General features: G+C 46.4%; 1 protein-coding gene across 1 annotated transcript in view; it reads right to left on the reverse strand.

The window, feature by feature from the left end:
- Positions 1–1,426: 1,426 nt before the first annotated feature.
- LOC112860892 (protein POLR1D) overlaps positions 1,427–23,094 on the reverse strand; it is a 49,298-nt gene continuing 27,630 nt past the window's right edge. Inside the window, exons 2-3 of the mRNA XM_025924106.2 lie at positions 21,386–21,460; positions 1,427–2,546 (exon numbers count right to left, since the gene is read on the reverse strand). Coding sequence (XP_025779891.2) covers positions 2,252–2,546; positions 21,386–21,460 — 370 coding nt within the window. The 3' untranslated portion in view covers positions 1,427–2,251. The remainder of the gene's footprint in view (positions 2,547–21,385; positions 21,461–23,094) is intronic.

Genomic DNA, 23,094 nt, shown 5'->3' on the forward strand with positions numbered 1-23,094 from the left:
TGGAACAGGAACAGATCAATTTGCTCTTGACATTTCTATACAGGAAACCATGGCTGCTCTTAAGTTTTAAAGATTCTAAGAACATTTTCGGAGGTGGAACAATTCCTTTTTTTTTTAAATGTTTATTTATTTTGCGAGAGAGGAGCACGTGGATGGGGGAGAGGCAGAGAGAGGGAGAGAGAGAGAATCCTAAGCAGGCTCTGTACTGTCAGTGTGGACTCCGAGGGGTGCTTGCTCTCACGCATGGTGAGATCACGACCTGAGCTGAAACCAGGACTCTGAAGTTCAACCAACTGAACCACCCTGGTGCCCCTGGGAACAATTCCTTTTATTTTTATTTGAAAAAATTTTTTCTTTTTTTTTTTTACGTTTATTTATTTTTGAGACAGAGAGAGACAGAGCATGAACGGGGGAGGGGCAGAGAGAGAGGGAGACACAGAATCGGAAGCAGGCTCCAGGCTCCGAGCCATCAGCCCAGAACCCGACGCGGGGCTCGAACTCACGGACCGTGAGATCGTGACCTGAGCTGAAGTCGGACGCTCAACCGACTGAGCCACCCAGGCGCCCCAGGAACAATTCCTTTTAAAGGGAAGGTGATTCTGTAGAACACTCATCCTGGAACACAATTTAATAAGAAAGGTTCAGTATGGTTAGGCTAACGAGGCTTCCTGTAAGTGTTAGAATGTGCTCGTTATAACCATCTTCTTCTAAAGAGTAAGAACCCGGCAGTTTGCTCTAAATACGGAGAACGTAGACAGTTGAAACAATACAAGTTTATTTTACTCAATTATAACAACATTTGTCAAAAGCTCACAACGCTATGCTATTTCTGGCAATTAAATAGAAAACATTGCAAATTTAGCACAAATAATGTAAGCGAATGCAGAAGTCGATTTGGATAAAGTCCTGAGGGCAACGTGTGTCGCTGTGTCGCCGCAAACTCATAGGATGAGGCCCTGGGGTCTCTGGTGGGAGGCGGGAGGGTCAAGCGAGGCCTTGGGTTTGTCCCTCCTGCGCTTTTAGCTCGGACCAGACTCGGGATGTGGCCGGTGGCTCGCTGGGGAAGCAGCACTCGGTCTAGTCTAGTTTCTCTATAAACACCCCAAAGCTAACTTTTCGGATGTGCTCCTTTCTGACCCTGAGAAAGGGCTTTTCTTGGCTGCCAGGAAGCAGGGCACAGGCTGTGGCGGGTGATTATCTGAGAGCAGCCAGGCAGAAGGTCAGACGCTACGGAAAACCGGGCGGGGACCAGACAGACAGATTCTTCTTCCTTCTGTGGGCTGGGGAAGACGGGACTTCGTGGCACTTTCCTGAGTATGAAAGGAAGGACGCGGGTCTGCAAAGTCTGTAATTGTACGTTCATTTGGGAGACACCCTGATACGGAACAAAACAAAAAGCAAGAAAACAACACCGAAACCAGAAAAAGGCGTTGTAAACACACTTTTATTTAACATTAAGATTTCGGAAACAACTCTACTGAGGGTGGTAACGTAGGTCTTTAGCTCAAGAAGACACAGCACTGAATAATTTAACTTTAACCTTTGAGGGTTCTTTTGAAAGCACCGCTTAGAACGCACACGTTGCCCCCAAAACTGACTATGGAAAGGTGGTTCACCTGGGGAATGAGTCTGAGAACGCACAAGGCAGCGACAGAGCCCCGTTTCCCGGCTCTGGCTGTTGGTACGGAACACCAAACCCAAAGCCCTGTGGGCACCCTCCCCGAGGGCTCGCTCGCAGGAAAAGGAAACCGGCAAGGCGTCTCTCGCTGCGTTTCTTCCTGGTACATTTCCAGCCCTTCCAAGGGCCACACCTCGGCCTAAGCACGGTCACTGGCCGGCTGACCGCTGCCTCTGAAATTCAGCCTCCAGCAAGATAACGTCTAGGATTTACAAGTGATTTTTGTTTTTTTTGGAAAAAACTTGAGAAATGGCCACGATTGGAACACATGAAACAAACCAACAAACAACCCTGGAACTAGTCGTAACCATCTCGGGGAACTTTGTTTCCGTTTCAGATTTATTTCGAAACCAACTGGCGAACGAGAGAGAACAGAAACCACACGCGTGCGCGGGGCGCTGCCGGAGTGGCCGAAACCTGCCGCGCCGCCTGCAGACGAGTCCCCGGGCGCGGACAGCCGTGTCGCCGCCGCAAAGGACCGGCGCTGAAAACCACTCCAGCCCGAGGCCCGTGCCCCAACCCCGCGTGCGCACAAGCCCCAGTCCCGGAGGCAGCGGCCGCGCGGTCCCGGCCTCACCGCTTGTCGGACCGCTTCTCGTACCTCGCCGGGCCCCTCGCCGGGCCCCTCTCCGGGCTGCTCCGCTTTGGCGGTGGCGAGGGGCCGCCGCGCGCGCCCCGGCCCTGGGAGCTGGGCTTGTAAGGGTGGCCTCGGTGCCCCTTGCGGTGCTCCGCCCTCCGGCTCTGGCTTTTCGCAGGTGCCTTCGTGGCCTCTTTCGGCTCAGGGTCCTGCTCTTTGTGGGAGGGCAGCGTGTTCTTAATCGTGTTAATCAGAAATCTCTTATTCGCGCCGGCGAGGGGGCACTTCATCCTGGGGAGGGAACAACACAACAGCGTCAGTCCACGCAGCCCGCGCCGACGCCGCGCCCGCCGATCGCCGGTCGCAGCTCGGGCCGAAGGGTTCTGCGAACACGCAAGCGAGTTTCTGAATTTGTTCGGCTTTCCTTGCATGCCACCTAGTGTAAACTCGGAGCACCAGGGGGAAGAGGCAAGACGCTTGGAATTCGGAGACGGCCGGCCGGACCCCATCGGAACGCTTCGGCCCCCTCTTCTCCCTGGGACTCACTTTCCCCCTGCGACCCAGGGGCCACACGGAGAAAGAACGGAACCACTCAGTCTTTTCCCCTTGAATGATCAACGCCTGATTTGACTCTAACCTGCATCGCGAGCTGCATTTATCAGGGCTCGTTTTTCATTACCAAAGAGTAAAAAGAAGTCCCTCTTGGGCAACAGAAAAGTATGCCTTGCCGTGTCTTGAGTACTGGAGCCAAATGCTCTGTTCTGGAAATTAAAATTGCGCAAAGAATCCATACAAATGCACGAATCGCTTTTTACCTTTAAAAGCAAACATCTCTCCCACTTGCCACATTAGGACGCTACTCTGTGCTCTCGTGGGGAGCACTTCACACAGGCCCACCCTCTGGGTCAATTTCTGCTCCGGGTACATTGAAGTAGCTTGTGATTCAAGTTCACCCAAGAGACAAGATGTAGCTAATTAAATTACTAGTTGACAGGCTTACGTATACACTGCAGTATTTTTCCTTTTCACGTGTACCAAATCTCTCATTTTGGAGAACTCCCCCCCCCCCCCCCCCCCCCCCCCCGCAGGTGAGAGCCTGCATATTGCTCTTGGCCTTGAGCTGTCTGCCACGTGACGGGCTATTTTAGGATGCTGATTCCCCCCCCCCCCCCCCAATCACGTTTCTCAGAGCGGCTAGTACTAAACAAAAACGAATGCAGGATTCTATCATCTCCCATGTTTGCAGCAAACCGATTCAAAGAGAAGCCCACACGATGACTTCAAACTCAATCTACGGGCACCCCACTGGAGTGACCCTGTAGCTCAGCACCCCCCCCCCCCCCATCAGTGAAAAGAGAAGCAGACATCAACCTATTGCCACTTACAGGGAGGTCAGACCACCTCAAGCAACCAGAACGGCATCGAATCCGGAAGTGAAATGACAGGTGGGGGGAAAAAAGAAAAGGAAACGTCTCCTGCGGCAAATGAACAGCTCTTGGGCCCAACGCGGACGGAGACAATACCTGAGAAGCATCAAAGGTGGTGTTGGCCCTCGACGTGCCAGGCGGGGCTAATGCTCAGGCCGGAAGTGTCGAGGGAAAGAACTAGAACAGGGGGAAAAGGAAATGCAGGCAGAGAGGAGCGCGGCAGGGGCGGTGGGAACCCTTGGAGGCGGCAGCGATGTGGGGGGGGGGGGGGGGGGGTTGGTTTGTTTCTCTGGGTAGCGCCGGAGTTTAGAAGCCACAGGACATGAGCTGAGGGGCAAAGAAGAAAGGCAGTGACAACGGGGAAAGGAAAACCAGCTCCGAAGCACGGGGGGGGGGGGGGGGGGGGGGGGTTGAACACCACGTGGCTCCCGGTGGCCCCGCGGGGGCTTCACGGAGCTTCCAGAAAGAGCACACCAGCCAGCATGACGCTACCTCAAGGGTCCCGAGGTGCAGCCACCTGCCCTGTCCTGGAGCCACAGCCCTGAGCAATAAGGGGGCATCGACGAGAGGCCACCCTGCTTGGACCTCCGTGGCACCAGAGGGTCTAACTGCAGGCACCGTTCCGGAGCAGAAACCTGAACCCCTGCAAAGTCGGGAAAGATGTGGAAGAGTAGGACACGCTGGTGTCACCAAAGCGCACGACGCAGCCAGACTGCGGGAGAAAGCGGCCCCTCAACGTGGCGGGTGGCAAGCGACAAGCTGAGAGTGCCCAGTGCTTCCGGCAGGAGCGGGGTCACTCGTCTAAGTGGACCGCATGGGTCTCTTGCATGTGGGGGGCTACGGACGGCTGGCTCTGGAAAATTCTGGGCTACGTTCAGTGGAGCGTGCCAGGCCAGTGCCGATAAAACCGGTCAGCTCTTCTCGGGATTAGACCAAGGGGGAAAGGCCAGCACTGCCAGATGGGACAATGACCCAGGATATCAAAACAAAACCTTTGGTAGCGCCTGGTGAATTCTGCTTGGTTTCGCTGTCTTCCACGTAAGGCCATCTCCACCCCCACGGGCTTGCCTGAGATGAGCACAGCTCTTCTGCTACGGACACGCAGGTTCCCACGGAGAGAGCAGGGGGGCCGAGCCGCAGGGGACAGTTCCTAGCTTCCAGCTGCTTGTGGGACCCACTGACTCAACACAGCGCCCAGAAGGGCTGTTCAGAGAATGACAGGGCTTTCTAGGGTCAAGTCCACAAGAAAACTGGCCTTCACAGCTTTTTTTTATCTTTAATGTTTATTTACTTTTGACAGAGAGAGACAGAGTGGAGGAGGGGCAGAGAGAGAGGGAGACATAGAATCCGAAGCAGGCTCCAGGCTCCGAGCTGTCAGCACAGAGTCCGATGTGGGGCTCGAACCCACAAACGCTGAGATCATGACCTGAGCAGAGGTGGGACGCTCAACCGACTGAGCTACCCAGGCGCCCCATTCACAGCTCGCATAGTAAGTGATTCCACAAGAAGACGTTGTAACATGTGCAGTGAGGATATCAGGGTGTAAGGACTGCAACAGTGTTGCTGACATTTGAGGAAATCTATGGCGAGAGAGCTGCCCCAGCCTCCAGTGTCGTAACTCGTTTTGCTGAACCTCACGGCCCGGTGCTTTATTGCTACGCGTGCGTACAACATGGTACCCGCTGAGCACACAGGCTCTGAAATCATACCATCTATCCAACTGAACCTTGGGCGTGTCATGTGATCTCCCTACGGCCTCTTGCCTGTTAAGTGTGGTTAATGACTGCAGATCCCGTGAGTGAGAACATGCTTAGAAGAGTACCTAATGTGTAACAAGCGCTTGGTAAATGTCAGCGCTGCTTTAGATCCTAGCTCTGCTAACTAGCCATGTGACCGTGACCGTGGGCAAGTTACTTAACTCCTCTGTGCATCCGTTTTCCCCATTTGCAAAGGGGAGTGACAGAAATATCCACCTATTGGGAGGACTTACTGAGACAATGCATAAAGCACTTAGCACAGTACCTGCCTGGCACACGGTAAATCTTCAGTGCATGTTACCTATGGGTCTATAATTTCTCATCCACAATTCCCAAGTGTTAAAACCTCTGAAAATCAAGTTCTTTCTATGAAGCCGAAAACCTGGCCTAACTGCACACTGGGCTATTTATGTCTAGTCTTGATCCCATTTATAGTAGAAGCATTCAGAGGTTTGGGGGCAGACGGGATAACGTGTTGAACGAGCACCCCTGGGGGTGTTCGTCATGCACACTGGATGTGCTCAAGTGCCTTGCTAAAATGGGAAAACATCTAAATTTAGAAACTTCTCAGGATTCAAGGGTTTTAAACAGGGAATGTGGACCGACATTATTACTCTTCATGTTCTCTCTGTGAAAAAGGGTGCATGCCACACTCACATCCGTTAATTTAGCAGGGAATTCTCCTTGATGGTGACTTAGGAGAACCTCCTGAAGCCTCAAATCACCGGGGATAATAAGTTAATCAAGAACAGAGTGGGCTACCTGATGTTTCTCAATGAAAAAACAAAAAATTAAAAGAAGGAAAAAAAAAAAAAAACCCAACCACCTGAGCCAGCAAGAAAAGCTTAATGACATTTTATAGAAATTTTCGCAAAATTGGGTAGAACTGGAAAGTTTTGGTATTTCTACACCTGGAAGTTTCCCTTTCCAGGACATCTCAGTCCCCCACTGGTGTGGGGGGGTGGGGGGCGGTCAGTGGGCTACGGGGTATCCCTCTGAGCTTATAATTTGCATTTCCTAAATTATGTGAGCTCTGCAGATGCTTTTCAGATAGAACACGGAGGGCCGGGGTATGTAGGTGGCTTCTGAAGTCTGTCCCAGTTTTGAAATTCTCTGCTCGCAGTTATTTTTCTCTCAAAGTTTTGAAAAGCTATCAGCCAGGATCATGGTGCAGTAAGGCATAACGTTTTTCCTTTAAAAAAATTTAAGTGCGTGTGTAGAGTTATTTTTCTCAAAGTCTTGAAAAGCTATTAGCCAGGATCATGGTGTAATAAGACATAACTTTTTCCTTTGAAATTCTCTGCTCATGGTCTGTATGTTAACCCTTTAGAAAACGACTCTTTTCTCATTCATCCCATTTGAAAATTCATTTCACCCATCTCTCCATCTGGCGTCTCAGCTCTCTCTTGGTGCCGCTTTTTCGTGTATTTGAGATGACACGATGAGCTGGCGTTAGGTGCCAACCATTCCAGGGTTTTTCACATCCGCACTGGGGTATATAAGGCCTGCGCCTGGGGCGCGGCTGCTCGATGTTTCTGCACCGCCTACGTCCCTGGCTATGTCCCAAGACACGCTGCTGGGGTTGGGGACCGGAGAGGCCACGGGATGGGGCAGCTGCTTCCCTGTCTGCAGCTGTGATCCGTACAACGTCAGTGGTCTCACCCTGGCTGGCTGCTTTCATTTTGGGTTTTAGAAAGCTATCCTAGCTCGTGTGGGAAGAGCCGATTTCAGGCGCTAGCGATATAAATGGATATAAAACTCTAAATATAACGGGACCGGTTACAAGTCCACTGGAGAGAACCCACGACAGCACTTCAGGCTTAAGATCCAGCATCCTCCCTCTGGCGAACTCGGAAAGTGACGGGCTTTGCTTCGCTTGCAAAGCCGTCCGCGCAGAAGCTGTGACGAAGGCTGCCGCAAGCCGGGGGGAAGGCGGATTTCTAGAGAATCTGCTGTGAGACAGACTCGAGACTGATTGAGGCCGGGATTAGAAGCTTTTCACCTCTCCCTCTCCTTCTGAGTGCGCACACTATGTAACCTGATTTGCGAAGTAAGGCACATCCTCCTGGTAGTTATCATGCTCGACTTACGAAAAACAGTAGACTATAAAACAAACCAAGAGAACAGAACGGGGGAGAGATACGTAATTCTTTTGCTGATCTTAATACTTTTTTAAATACTGATTTTTTAATACTTTTTGTCTCTCTCCTGCTGAAGGTGGGCAGTTGTAACGTCTAACGTGCTACGGGGTCAGACCTGACACTTTTGGATTCGAAAGTAGCTCCACGGGGGCGCCTGGGTGGCTCAGTCAGTTAAGCCTTAAGCATCCGACTCTTGATCTGCGCTCGGGTCATGGCTCAGGTCATGATCTCGCGGTTGGTGAGATGGAACCCCACGTGGGGCTCTGCGCTGACAGCACTGAGCCTGCTTGGGATTCTCTCTCTGCCTCTCCCCTGCGCACGCGCGCGTCTTCTCTCTCAAAGTAAGTATTTTTTAAAAATAAAACGGTCCCACGAATACGACCCGTCAGATAGTGACATGCGATCACCGGCCAACGAGGCGAACCATGCTGACACCAACTTGCGTGAAGTGACTGCCCCGTGCCATCCATCACATGACTGACACGACCTCGTTCCGTTTCTCCAGTCATCAAACACTTTATGGGTGGACAAGAGAGGACGAAAAGCAACTCGTCAGAGATCCCGAGCTAGTGGGATGGGAGCCGGGGGGTCTGACGCCAAGGTCCACCCTCCAGGATTGTCCCAGAGAAGAAGGAGCGGAGAGACAGACACATGCGGGGTGTCACCGGGTGGTGAATCAGCAGGGCAGTCAGGCGAGGAAACCGTAGGCGCTAAGCCCATCAGCCCGCTTGCCGCCGAGGCTGCTTTGTCTGGCCCGGGCACCAAGAAGCGAATCTGGACGTGGGGTCAGATGGGGAGCCGCTGACACGGACAGGGCGGCGACAAGGGCAGACAGCGCCCTAAACGCACTCGATTTTGCCACCGGGGGCGCAGAGCAGGCATTGCGAAATTATGATTCTTACTTTTCTGGTGAGGGAAACGGAGGCCAAGTTCCCGTGTGACGCTCCCCAACTCACTCCTGTGTTCTGTGGCCACACTGACTCCCGCGCCAGCAAGTGGCGCTCCACCTGCCGCTGGGCACGTTCCTCGGCGCCATGACGGATGTAAGTGAAAAAGGACCCTTAGAAAGAACTGGACTCCCAACGCTCCAGGAAACAAGGGAAATATTTTTAATCTTGACGCTGTGGTTGATTGCAACTCATTTTCTTGTTTAAAGCTGCCACAGCCACCACAACCACCCAGGGGGCCTACAGTTTGCGATGTGGCAATCAAATGCCTCAGCATGTGGCCACCCGAGAAATCCTTTTAGAGCGTCATAATCCCCATCGCTCAACTGCTAATTCTTAATTACTCTGTGGTGCGGACAACAGTCCTGAGGCCCAAGGTAGGTTTTCAGCTACTCTGTCCCCAGTGCTGTATCTAAAAGTAATGTGAGATAGGTGACGTGTATGTACATATATAGTTATGCTATTAATTAATTTTTATTTAATTCTTTTTCATGTTTATTTATTTTTGAGACAGAGAGAGAGCATGAACGGGGGAGGGGCAGAGAGAGAGGGAGACACAGAATCTGAAACAGGCTCCAGGCTCCGAGCCGTCAGCACAGAGCCCGATGCAGGGCTTGAACCCACGAACCGTGAGATCATGACCTGAGCCGAAGTCGGATGCTCAACCGACTGAGCCAGCCAGGCACCCCGATTGCTGTTTTTTTGGTCTTTTGTTTTTTGTTGTTAACACTTATTTATTTTTGAGAGAGAAAGAGGAGACAGCACAGAGCACGAGCGGGGGAGGGGCAGAGAGAGACGGAGACACAGAATCCGAAGCAGGCTCCAGGCTCTGAGCCGTCAGCACAGAGCCCGATGCAGGGCTTGAACCCACGAACCATGAGATCATGACCTGAGCCGGCGTTGGCTGCCCAACCGACTGAGCCACGCAGGCGCCCCGCTGGTAATTTATTTTTCAAAGTCTGAGAAGGCACAGGGTAGGTCCTGCGGCAAAGATAAAGGCCAGGCTATCTGTCCACGTATTTATGCTTGTTGGGAGACCACCGGGAGGAAACAGAGGCGTGTGACGATAAACCTCAGAAGCCGGAATGGGAAAGGTGGTGTCCCGGGATACGTGACAAGCCTGCTGTCCTTGGCTTCCTGCTCCCCGAGCCGCACACATCATGTCCACAGCGATCTCACCCAGCGGGAACGCACGCGGGGCTCTCCGATTCACACGATCTCACAATTCACTCGATTCACTCGTAACTGGATGTGGAAGGAATGCGGGAAGCTGGGGCAGGAAGGCGCAGGAAGTATGACACATTGGCATCCTGCCGGACAACAATCCACGGAAGAGAGCTAGTGTAGGACACGAGTGTTCAGCCAGGGACGAGAAAGCAAGTGGGAACCCAGGCGTCTGCAAGTGGCTAGCTGGGGCCTCAGGAAACCTCTCTGGGCCCCATGGTCTTAGCCATAGAGTAGAGGCTTTGGATCTCGTGGCCCTGAACTACTGCCAAGAGCCTCATCCGTGAGTCACTCTGAAATGCGAGCCCTTCCTTCCCTCCCCGCTGAGCTGTGCTCACCTGCTCACTTGTCCGTGTCCACCAGTGGACTGACACCTTTAAAGCCAGGAGGGAGTCTTCTTTACTGCTGCCTGAGCCCGGCCTCTTACTATACCTACCGGTTGGGGCTCAGGCAAGTGAATTAAAAAAAAAAAAAAAAGCCTGCAAAAAGACTCGAGAAATGATCTGCTTTCCGGTATAAAGCTGACTACATAACAACAGAAGAACGACGTACAGGAATTTTCACCTTATCACCGGACCGACTCCAGGCCAAAACAGAAAGGCACCCAAAAGTGCCACTCGCCTTAAAACAACCAGGTGAAGAAAACCGAAGAATCATTTTCTGTCCCACTCAATCCCTGTAACCTTTTATACTGGAATATAAGCCTTTCCCAGGCTAAGGCTGAAGTCCTGCGAGCCCTCGCCGCAGAAATGACATTGGGCTACAGATCAGCTGATGTGAATGTGACCAGAATAAAAACAGCTTTGTAGACCGTGAAGCTGTGCAAATTGCTGAAATGTGTGCCTATAAATTCCTTTACGTTGACTAAAAGGAAGTCATATGGGCCGATATTTCAGCCACCTTGAGGCCTCTGTTAAGAACAGCTTCCAGGGGCGCCTGGGTGGCGCAGTCGGTTAAACGTCCGACTTCAGCCAGGTCACGATCTCGCGGTCCGTGAGTTCGAGCCCCGCATCAGGCTCTGGGCTGATGGCTCAGAGCCTGGAGCCTGTTTCCGATTCTGTGTCTCCCTCTCTCTCTGCTCCTCCCCCGTTCATGCTCTGTCTCTCTCTGTCCCAAAAATAAATAAACGTTGAAAAAAAAAATTAAAAAAAAAAAGAACAGCTTCTGAAGAGATTCTTTTGCTGAAATACGTGCACAGAAGTACAGAGCACCAAATGGCCTCTTTCTTTACAAAATAAAAAATGGCATTTCCACTGCATTTTCTTTAGTTCAGCAGTCTCTTTCTGGCAATGGCTCAACGACCTCGCTAAGATCGTTTCATGGAATGTCCAAGAGGGGAAAAAAATGGCGACCTAGTTCTATTTTAAATTTTAAGGCAAATACGGCCCCTTCTCACCATTACTATCTAACATAGTACTGGAAGTCTTAGCCTCAGCAAAAGACATAAAGGGTATACAAATCGGCAAAGAAGAAGAACAAAGAAGAACGTTCACTATGTGCAGATGACACGAGACCCTATGGAGAAAACCCGAAAGACTCGTTTCAATTCCTTAATTTTAATCAACGTGATTAAAAAAAATGCTAGAACTGATATGTGAACTCAGTGCAGTCACAGGATATGAAATCAACGTGCAGAAATCTGCTGCATTTCTATACACCAATAATGAAGCGGCAGAAAAAGAAATCAAGGAATCAGTCCCACCTGCAGTTACACCAAAAACAATAGGAATAAATCTAACTAAAGAGGAAAAAGACCTATACTCTGAAAACTATAGAAGACTTACAAAAGAAACTGAAGAGAACACAAAGAAATGGAAAAACATTCCATGCTCATGGATAGGAAGAACAAATATTGTTAAAATGTGGATACCACCCAAAGCAATCTACATATTTAATGCAATCCCTATTCCACCAGTGTTCTTCGCAGAGCTAGAACAAACAATCCGAAAGTCTGTGTGGAACCACAAAAGACCCCGAACAGCCCAAGCAATCCTGAACAAGAAAAACAAAACTAGAGGCATCACAAGTCCGTATTTCAAGCTATATTACACAGCTGTAATCATCAAGACAATATGGTACTGGCACAAAAACAGACACACACATTAATGGAACAGAATAGAAAACACAGGAACGGACCCACAACTACGTGGTCAATTTATCTTTGACAAAGCAGGAAAGAACATTCCGTGAAAAAAAGTCTCTTCCACAAATGGTGTTGGGAAAACGAGACAACAACACGCAAAAGAATGAAACTGGACCACTTTCTTCCACCCTACACAAAAACAAATTCAAAATGGATGAACGACCTAAATGTGAGACAGGAACTTATCAAAATCCTAGAGAAGAACACTGGGCAGCAACCTCTTTGACCTTGGCTGGAGTAACTTCTTATTAGCTGAAGGCAAGGGAAACGAAAGCAAACATGAACTACTGGGGCCTCGTCAAGATAAAAAGCTTCTGCACAGCAAAGGAAACAACAAAACTAAAAGGCAGCCTGCGTCATGGGAGAAGATATTTGCAAATGGCGTATCTGATAAAGCGTTCGTATCTAAAACCTATAAAGAACTTATTAGACTCGACACCCCCAAAAACAAACAACCCAGTTAAGAAATGGATAGAAGATATGAATAGACAATGTTCCAAAGAAGACATCCAGATGGCTAAGAGACACATGAAAATATGCTCAACATCACTCACAGTCAGGGAAGTACAAATCAAAACCATGACGAGAAACCACCTTACGCCTGTCAGAATAGCTACAATTAACTCAAGGAAGAACAGGTGTTGGCGAGGATGTGGCGACAGGGGAACCGTCTTGCACTGTTGGTGGGAATGAAAACTGATGCAGCCAATCTGGAGAAGAGTATGGAGGTTCCAAAAACAAAAAACGAAACAAACAAACAAACAAAAACAACTAAAAACAGAACCACTCTGTGATCCAGCAATTGCATTATTAGGTACTTACCCAAAGGACACAAAAATACAGCTTCAAAGGGGGTACATGTACCCCACTGTTTACAGCAGCACCATCAACAATAGTCAAACTATGGGTACACACCCACACACCCACACCCAGACACACACACACACACACACACTATATTCAGCCACCAAAAAAATGAAGTCTGGCCATTTGTAATGATGTGGCTGGAGTTAGAATGTATTATGCTAAGTGAAGTAAGTCAGTCAGAGAAAGACAAATATATGATTTCACTCATATGTGGAATTTAAGAAACCAAACAGATGAGGGGCACCTGGGTGGCTTGGTTGTTAAGCGTCCAACTTTTCGTTTCAGCTCAGGTCATGATCCCACTGTTTGTGGGTTCGAGCCCCATATTGGGCTCTGTGCTGACAGCATGGAGCCTGTGTGGGATTCTCTCTCTCCCTCTCTCTGCACCTCCCCTGCTCGCACACACACACACTCTCTCAAAATAAATAAACATTAAAAAAAAAAAAGAAAGGAAACAGATGAACATATGGGAAGGATGGGGGAAAGAAAGGGAAACAAACCACAAGAGACTCTTAACGATAGAGAGCAAACTGAGGGTTGATGGAGGGAGTGGGGTGGGAGGTGTGCTAGATGGGTGATGAGTCTTAAGAAGGGCACTTGCTGTGATGAGCACTGGGTGTTGTGTGTAAGTGGTGAATCACTGAATTCAACTTCTGTGGCCAATACTGCACTATATATTAACTAACTAAAATAAAATTAAAAAAAATTAAAATAAAATATATTAAGCAAATATAAAGGCCTTCTAGATGCTTAGAAAAACAAACCATGGCCCACTAGTAAGCAACAGATTGTCTACTCCTTTAAGATCTGTCCAAGAAGGTCTGCTTGTCAGAGATGGAACTTGGGGCTCCCGTGGCTGGGCTGGCTATCCAAGTGCTCTGATGCCGTCTGCCCGTGGGAGAGGTGTGAATTCTACCTGCAGGATGGTTCCGTTCTTTTTAATAAATAGGGACTGGCAGAGTGCTTTTCAAATTTGTGTGCACTTTAGAATCACCTGGGTATCTTTTTGAAACCCTTTGGCTCAGGCCGTCCGCAAACTCGTAATTTTTGGTGGCGGGACACAGACATTAGTAATTTGGGAAGTTTTCCAGATGATTTCAAATGTGCAGATGAGTTTGGGAACCACTGCATTAGTGGTTAAAAGTGTTTATTTACACACACACACACACACACACACACACACACACACTTTAAACAGAGGGAAAACCAGGTGTTCCCAGGATGAGCCTGATGGGGAAGATGTTCGCTGTGCCAGCACCAGGAGTAGAAGCAAGTCGTGGCTGTCCTTCAGTCAGACCTCTTTGCATAGCCCATAGCTGCCAGGCTGTGCTGGACCAGAAGCTGCCTTCAGGAAAAGAACCTACGTGAATGTTTGAGTTGCGTGTGAACTAGCTGGTTATTCAGAGGTGAGTGAGCCTGTCAATTCAAGGAAAATAGCTTGCAGAATTCATTGCCAATGATAAAACTGGAGTTTTCAAGTGAAAGAAAATTAGATTTTTGGAAAACTGGGAACTTGACAGGTTCCCAACATTTAAAAGACTCTCTGATGAGATTAGTGGTGATATTTAGAAATGTATTTTTTAAGTATTATATAATGTGTTGTCATTAGAAGATGACTCATGAGCCAACATTTTTGAGATGGCTAATGAAGGATGTTACAGAATCATGTATGGGGAGAAGATCCAGTTAAAGTGCAAGGGAGACCAAGCGATTTTATTATGACGGAATATGAAAAGTCTGCATTATTAAAAAGAAGGTTAAGAATCTACTACTCGCTGAGATTACTTGCAAAATTTTGACGGAGAATTAAATAATACCATAATTTTCTGGAAAGGCTATTGAAATACTTCTTGCTTTTCTGGGCATATATTTGTGTGAGGTTGGATTTTCTTCAAATACTTCAAGCAAAACAACAGGTTGTAGAAGCAGACATGAACTTCCAAGCGTCTTTTATAAGTCAGACATGAGGGAGGTTTGCAAAAATATTAAACAATATCACTCTAACTCAGTATTTTTTTTCCACAAATGTAGTTATTTTTATAAAAGGCATATTATTTCCTTTTAACATGTAATGGGCTTATTATCATTTTTTAAATGAATAAATAGATCCTTTTAAATTGCTCAATTTAAACTTCAAATACAGTCAACATTGATAGATACAATCCACCAAGAAAATTTTTTGGGGTCCTCAATAGTTCCTAAGAGTATAAAAGGACCCTAAAACTAAAACGGCTCAGGATCACCGTTATTAAGACAACTGAAAAAAATGTCAGCAATGTCAGCAAGAATTCTTGTCCTGTAGACTAATGGGAACTTAACAAGTTTCAAGCCCTATTCTCCCAGGACCCATCTCTTACAAGTCTGAATGTTTCGCTTTGCCTGCCATCTTTTTTTTTTTTTTTTTAAGATTTCTTTATTTATTTTTGAAAGAGAGAGAGAAGGTATGAGTGGAGGAGGGACAGAGAGACACAGAATCAGAAGCAGACTCCAGGCTCCGAGCTGTCAGCACAGAGCCCAACGCGGGGCTCGAACCCACAAACCATGAGATCATGACCTGAGCTGAAGTCAGACGCTTAATCGACGGAGCCACCCAGGCGCCCCAGCCTCCCACCCTTTACTCCCTTTTCAACATGCTTCTGCTTCCTTCATGGGAAGAGGGTGTCAACTGTCCCCGACTATCCATTCTTCCTTTTTTCTAGAGTAAACGAACCCCAGATATTTATCTGGCACCTGACTACCTGGAGCAAAACAAAGACCGAATTCCTGACCTTGTAGTCGGTGAAGGCATGGAACAAAATTCTGGCCAGTGGAGTACATGTAGAAATGGTGGAAATGGTGGACACAACTTCTGGGGAGTGTCCTTAAAGGGACGGGGGGGGGGGGGGGGGGGGCGTGGCTTCTTCCTTCCTTTCTGCTAAGTGAAATGGAGTGGGCCAATACTAGACCATGTGGAAAAGAATCACACTCTGTGGTTGGAAGATTTCGAAAACTGGAAGGAACCTGGGTCCTTGACAACTCTGGGGGAACTGCCAGCCTAACTGATGTGACACCCAATGGGCACATCCTTCCTCCCACAAACGTCAAGATGACCCGCGCGTGGGGTAACTCTCTCCAGGGAAAATGGAGCTGACACTGATAAACCAGTTCTCTCACTATCCGAAAGTTCTACCGAGTCAGTAAGTGGCAGAAAGGTTGTCAGGATAAACGACTTCTATTTGGAGAGCTGCCTAGAAAGAACTTATGCCCTTGAACATTGCGAACACAGCAAGAGCCCTGACTGATACTTTCATACTCACTTGTCGGGCCATCTGAATTCATGATTTAGCTCCGTACTGATTCTCTCACTGAAGGTATGAGATTGGACCAGCGGCTACAGTCAACCTGATCACAGTCCTGCCTTATACCAAACACCAAAGTGGCCTGCCCCTAACAAAACTTGTACTAATTTGATTCACTTTAGAAGAGGCACCTTATCTCTGTAAAGGACAGGGGGCTGGAAAGAAGATAAGAGCAGATCTAATAACGCTGACTGACTGCTCCATGCCAGGAACCATGCAGAATATTTCTGTCCACTTTATCTCACCAATTTGAGTAACTATCCTTCTAGGAAGTGGGTATTTTACTGAATCTAAGATGATTCCATATGTGACATACAGATTGACTCACACTGGATTACTTCATTTTGTATCATTTCAACCATAAATACATCACAATCAATTTCTAAAAGATAATATCTTCTGAAAAATGAAGTAACAGCAAAACCATTATCACACCTAAAAAAATCAATATTAATTACTTAATGTCATCAACTACCCCAACTGTTTCAAAAATGTCTTTTTTTAAAAAATTTTTAAATGTTTGTTTATTTTTGAGAGAGAGAGAGAAAGAGAGAGAGAGAGAGAGAGAGAGAGAGAGAGAGAGAACACAAGCAGGGGAGGGGCAGAGAGAGAGGGAGACACCGAATCCCAAGCAGGCTCCGGGCTCTGAGCTGTCGGCACAGAGCCCGACGCGGGGCTCGAACCCACGAACCGTGAGATCATGACCTGAACCGAAGTCAGATGCTCAACTGATTGAGCCACCCAGGTGCCCCATAAATGTCTTTTTATAGTTAGTTTGGATAAGGATCCAAACAAGGTATACATTTTACTTGGCGTGTCTCAAGTCTATTAGTTCATAGGATTCCCCTCCTTTTCTCTGCAAGTCTTTTGTTAAAGGGAATTGGGCTGTTTGTCCCATAGAATTCCCCACATTGGACTTTTGTGATTTTATTCCTATAGTGTCAGTTAATGTGTTCCTCTGGCCTCTGTATTTTGTGCAAGCCAGTAGTTCTGACTGGAGATGGGATCAGATTGGGGTTCAGTCTCTCCGACAAGGATGTCTCCTAAGTAGTGGCCTGGTTTTCCGCATCTTTTCTCAGCATGAAGACGGGTCCGTGAGTTCAGGTGTGGGTCCGCCTGACCTGTCCCAGAATGGTTCCCAGCAAGTCTGCATCTGGTCAGTGTAGCGGCCAGTGACCTTTGCCTAGGTCCAGTGCATCCTTAGGGATTGCCAATGATGCCATTCTTTTTCTTTTAAAATTGGGTTTACGAGACAGAATGCACACAGAATAAAATTTATCCTTTTAAGTAAACAGCGTTAAGAGTTTTGACAAATGTACGAGGTCGATCAAGACGTAGCGCGTTTCTGTCACCCACCAAGTTCTGCAGTTAACCCCTTCCTTCTGTCCCCATGTCCTGGCAACCAGTGATATGTTTTCGGTCCCTATCATTCTGGGTTTTCTAGAAGGCCACATAAATGGAACCTTACACTGTGTATGGTTTTTTGTCTGGCTTCTTTCACTTGGCAGGCTCCTGGGATTCAGCCATGCTGTGTGTATTTCTCATCCTCTTTATTATCAAGGAGTGCTGAATGTACGGCTAGAACCACGATTTGTTTATCCGTTCATTAGTCAGTAGACATTTCAGTTGTTTCCAGTTTTCATTTACTCCTTTACTTATTTTTAAATGTTCACTCATTTTTGAAAGACAGAGAGAGACAGAGCGCGAGCAGGGGAGGGGCAGAGAGAGAGGGAGACACAGAATCCGAAGCAGGCTCCAGGCTCCGAGCTGTCAGCACAGAGCCGGATGCGGGGCTCGAACTCACGATCCACGAGATCATGACCTGAGCCCAAGGTGGACGCTTAACCGACTGAGCCACCCAAGGGTCCCTCGGTTGTTTCCAGTTTTGAGCCATCATGAATAAAAGCGCCATAAACATTACTGTGCGCATTTGTGTGGGTGCCTAAGTTTTCAATTCTCTGATAACTGGTTAGAAGAAGTCTCTGTGATGAGTATTTATAAGAAACTGCCAACTATGTTTCACAATGGCTGTATGATCTTACATTTCTGCCAACAGTGTGTGAGCATTTTAGTTGTGCCATGTCCTCGTCTTTATTTGGGACTGTCAGCCTTTTTTAATTTTTATTTTGGATACTTCAGTGCATCCCTAGTGGTGGTAACTAACTGATGTTTTCATTTGCATTTTCCTCATAACTAATGATTTGAGCATCTCTTTTTTTTTAATGTTTATTTATTTATTTAAAAAAAAATTTTTTTTCAACGTTTATTTATTTTTGGGACAGAGAGAGACAGAGCATGAACGGGGGAGGGGCAGAGAGAGAGGGAGACACAGAATCGGAAACAGGCTCCAGGCTCTGAGCCATCAGCCCAGAGCCCGACGCGGGGCTCGAACTCACGGACCGCGAGATCGTGACCTGGCTGAAGTCGGACGCTTAACCGACTGCGCCACCCAGGCGCCCCTAATGTTTGTTTTATTTTTGAAGGAGAGAGACACAGAGTGTGCGTGGGGAGGGGCAAAGAAAGAGGGAGAGACACCGCTGAAGCAGTGAGCATCTCTTTATATGCTGATTGGCCAACCCTGTACCATTTTCAATGATGTGTTTGTTCAGATCTTTTGCCTATTTTTAAATTGGATTGATTGTTTTCTTATTGAGTTGCTAAGAATTCAAATGGTGATCTTATTCTAGCATTCTTTTATGTTAAAAAAATTTTTAAGTTTATTTATTTGTTTTGAGAGAGAGAGAGAGAATGTACAGGAGGGGCAGAGAGGGAGGGAAAGAAGAAAGAATCCCAAGCACTGTCACAGTGTGGAGCCCGATGTGGGGCTCGAACTCACCAACTGTGGGATCATGACCCGCGCCGAAATCAAGAGTCAGTCGCTAAACCGACCCGACTGAACCACCCAGGCACCCCACGATGTCCTTTTACATTTAATAGTTGCAGTTCTACAGGGGAGTTTTCTTTCATCAGTGATTTGGTAACCCCACAGCACAATGTGTACAGGGAACAGGATAAATGTCTTATTCTTCCTCTCTCTTTGCCAATTTTATGGACAATGATTTGGTTCCACAGCATTCTCCAAACGGGACCGCTAAGTTTCTTGTTGTGATTATCATTATGACCTTGTGGATCTGAACATAGTTGAGGTATTTCGGTCTTTATAGCTTTATTCTTCTTGGTGATCAAATTACCCCATCTGGCGGGAGGGATTTCAAGTTGTTTCCTGAGTCTTTCGGCCATCACTACAGTAGTCTTCGAATGTTTCTTTGCTTTCTCGTGTGACAAGATTCTCCGGATCGTCTTATACATTCCCTGTCTATGTAGTAACGGTGTAACCTTGCCCACAGAGAGGGCGGACTTCTGGGAGGGGATCTCAATTCTAGGAGGTAATGTCACACGCCGGACAGAAATGTCTTTGTCTAGAGTGGATCTTAGGATGGGGCAGGCCATGCCTGATGGTCTTAGAGCGCAAGCTGGCCCTGCCAAAACCCCCAACCATGTGATTTTGGGCGGGAGCTTTGGGTCACAGGGTCTTGGTTAACCTCGACACTGAGGCCAACCACATGAGCAATCAATCATGCCTAAGTAATGAAATCCCAATAAAAACTCTGCATACCGAGGCCTGGGTGAGCTTCCCTGATGACGATATGCCACGTATATTGTCACACCTTAATGCTGACTCTATGGGGAGAGGACAACAGAAGCTTCATGTCTGGAACCCTCTCAGACAATACCCTTTGTGCCCCTTACTTTGGCTGATCCGAATCTGTGTTCTTTCCCTGTAGTAAGCCGTAACTGTGAGTCTCACAGTTTTCTGTGAATTGTAGGGATTCATCGGTGACTTAAGGAAGCTGAGGGTACGTTGGGAACTCCCTGAATTTGCAGGTGGTGTAAGAAGTGAGGGCAGTCTTGGTGACTGTGACCTCTAACTTGCAGTTTGGTGAAGCCCAGACACTGCTTCAGATCTGCAGTCAGGTATCTCTCTAAAGCATGGCTTTGTACTGATATTTCCAATTCGAATTTAGGATTACAGGTTTTTACTTTGATTTTACATTTGCACCCCTTTGACGCCGGACACCTTGGTATTTAGAGCAGGTAAATATTTGCTTTATCCTGTTACATAATATTTTCCGAATAACAACATCATATTTTTGACAACATGAGGATGGAAAACAATTTAAGATTTCCCGGTAGTTCTTTTCAAAATGTAGTCACGTTTCAGATCATGCACAGTAGTTCCTTTATGTGCGGCTAAGTCATTCACTAAATGGCTTTTTAGATCTATTTGTTTTATTTTGCTTGATTTTTAAGGATTGACTTTTCCCTTTATTTACTTAACTTTGTTTTACATTTTATGTAAATCATGTGCATGGTTCTAAGAGTCAAATCTACAGAATGAGGTGTGTTCTGAAGCCTAGTTTTTCTCATTTTTAGATTCGACTCTTTTCTTAATCACCCACAATCCTCCATTGTTGCGGATTTTAAATTCTAGATAAAAGATCTAAACTCAGCATATTTAACACATGAATGCCTATGTTATTGCTAAAGTGAAGCTTAAAAATGCTTAGGATTAAATTCTTAAGGGTAAATTCCTCTTTTGTTTCTAAACTTTAAGTTTTAAAGCTCTATTTTGTATAGAAACTGCAAAGGCAACTTAAGTTCTACCCAGCTGAACTGTCACATAGTCGAAATACTTACGAGTAGAATTTTAAAAATAAATTTCAATTTGCCAAGGGCTATAATTAAAACAGAGATTCTTGGGGCGCCTGGGTGGCTCAGTCGGTTAAGCGTCACACTCTTGATTTCAGCCCAGGCCATGATCTCACGGTTCAGCTGACGGGATTGAGCCCTACAGAGCCCACTTGGGATTCTGTCTCCCTCTCTCTCTGCTCTTCCCCTGCTCTCTCTCTCAAAATAAATAAAAAGAAACAAAAAACAAAACAAAACAGAGATCCTTAAACAATGAACACTGATACAACATTACTCTCACATGGCGCCTTTGGGCAGTAGATCTACATATCCACTAGGGATTTGTGATCTAAAGGGATGACGGACCCTTCACAGATGCTCTCCCTCCATACCCCCAGCCCTCTTCCTCAGGGTCGCAGAGTCCCCAGAGCTGGCCCTCAACAGGGGTCCCACTCTCCTGCTCGCCTCTGGGGGATTTCCTCTACAGCCACAGTTTTACATTCCTTTCACCGGCTACAGATTTACGTATCCACATCTCCAGCCGAGACTTTCTCTTTACTACTGTTCTGTTTTAAGGAAGATCACTCAAGAACTTACCAACCCATAGGTCCCATCGTTTCTGCTCTCGTTTTGCCACGTTTTGCCTCTTTAAGCAATTCTTCAATTGCTTTCCTGATGGGGAGAAAAATAGAGTTGAGAGGTAGTCACACGACTGAATTCTTAAAAATCAGTTTATTCCACACATATGATCTTGTGGAAAGAACAGCTTTTGAAACATAGAATGCCAAAATGGGGGAGAAGTTTTTTTAGATTAAAAAAAAAAAAAAAAAAAAACATGGCTGACAGTTTTGAGCAGGTAAAAATTAAAAAAAGAAACTTTGTATATGAAGGGGAAACATACTGAAAATTAAAGACAAAATGACAAGCTGTATCTGTATTTAAAATGTTCAAATGCACTCTTATTCTAAGAAATACTAATGAACCCAACTCTGATAAATATATTTCTACCCATTAGTTAGTAAGAGTAATGTTAGTAAGTAGTTAGTAAGTTAGTTAGTAAGTTAGTAATGGGGACTGAAACTGATAGAACACTTCTTTAGGACAGTTTGGCAACATGACAAACAGCCTTCAAAAGAAGACATACCTGCTGACCTAAAAACTCTACTTTATCCTAAGAAAATGGGTACAGCGTATATTGGATAATTTTTATTTCAGATTTCTTTGCATGTATATATTACCCAGGAAAACATTTGGACGGGTGTTATCAAGATGGTAAGAGGAGTTTCTGGGTGATTTTAATTTTTTTTGTTTGCTTTCTGTATTTTCTATTTTTTCTAGAGTGAGTCTGTATTATTTGTGCACTTTTTAGCAAGATTTTGAAAAAAAAAAACAACCCAGAAAACATACTTATCAATCATATTCTGAGACATTACTCTGTTTATTTCTAACTTATATATATCTTTAAATTATATATATAAATATATGTTATAATTATATATATAAATATATGTTATAATTATATATATAAATGTTATATATATATATATATATATATATATATATATATATATATATAACTTACTGTCAAGTTGGCTCACACACAGTGTATACAGTGTGCTCTTGGCTTCAGGAGTAGACTCCTGTGATACATCACTTACATACAATGCCCAGTGCTCATCCTAACAAGTGCCCTCCTCAATGCCCATCATCCATTCTCCACGCCCCTCCACCCCCATCAACCCTCAGTTTGTTCTCTGTATTTAAGAGTCTCTTATGGTTCACCTCCCTCTCTGTAAATAATTTTTTTCCTTCCCTTCCCCCATGGTCTTCTGTTAAGTTTCTCAAGTTCCACATATGAGTGAAAACATACGGTATCCATCTTTCTCTGACTTATTTCACTTAGCGTAGTACCCTCCAGTTCCATCCACGTTGCTGCAAATGGCAGGATTTCATTCTTTCTCATTGCCGAGTAGTATTCCGTTGTATATATATGTACAAATCTTCTTTATCGACTCATCAGCTTGATGGGCACATGGGCTCTTTCCATAATTTGACTATTATTGATAGTGCTGCTATCAACATTGGGGTGCATGTGCCCCTAAGAATCAGCACACCTGTATCCCTTGGATAAATTCCTAGCAGTGCTATTGCTGGGTTGTAGGGTAATTCTATTGTTAGTGTTTTGAGGAATCTCCACACTCTTTTCCAGGGCGGCTGCACCGGTTTGCATTCCCACCAACAGTACAAGAGGGTTCCCGTTTCTCCACATCCTCGCCAGCGTCTGTAGTTTCTGGAGTTGTTCATTT

This window comes from Puma concolor, chromosome A1 (assembly GCF_028749965.1).
Source record: "Puma concolor isolate L17-30 chromosome A1, mPumCon1.1.hap2, whole genome shotgun sequence".
Classification (NCBI taxonomy): domain Eukaryota; kingdom Metazoa; phylum Chordata; class Mammalia; order Carnivora; family Felidae; genus Puma; species Puma concolor.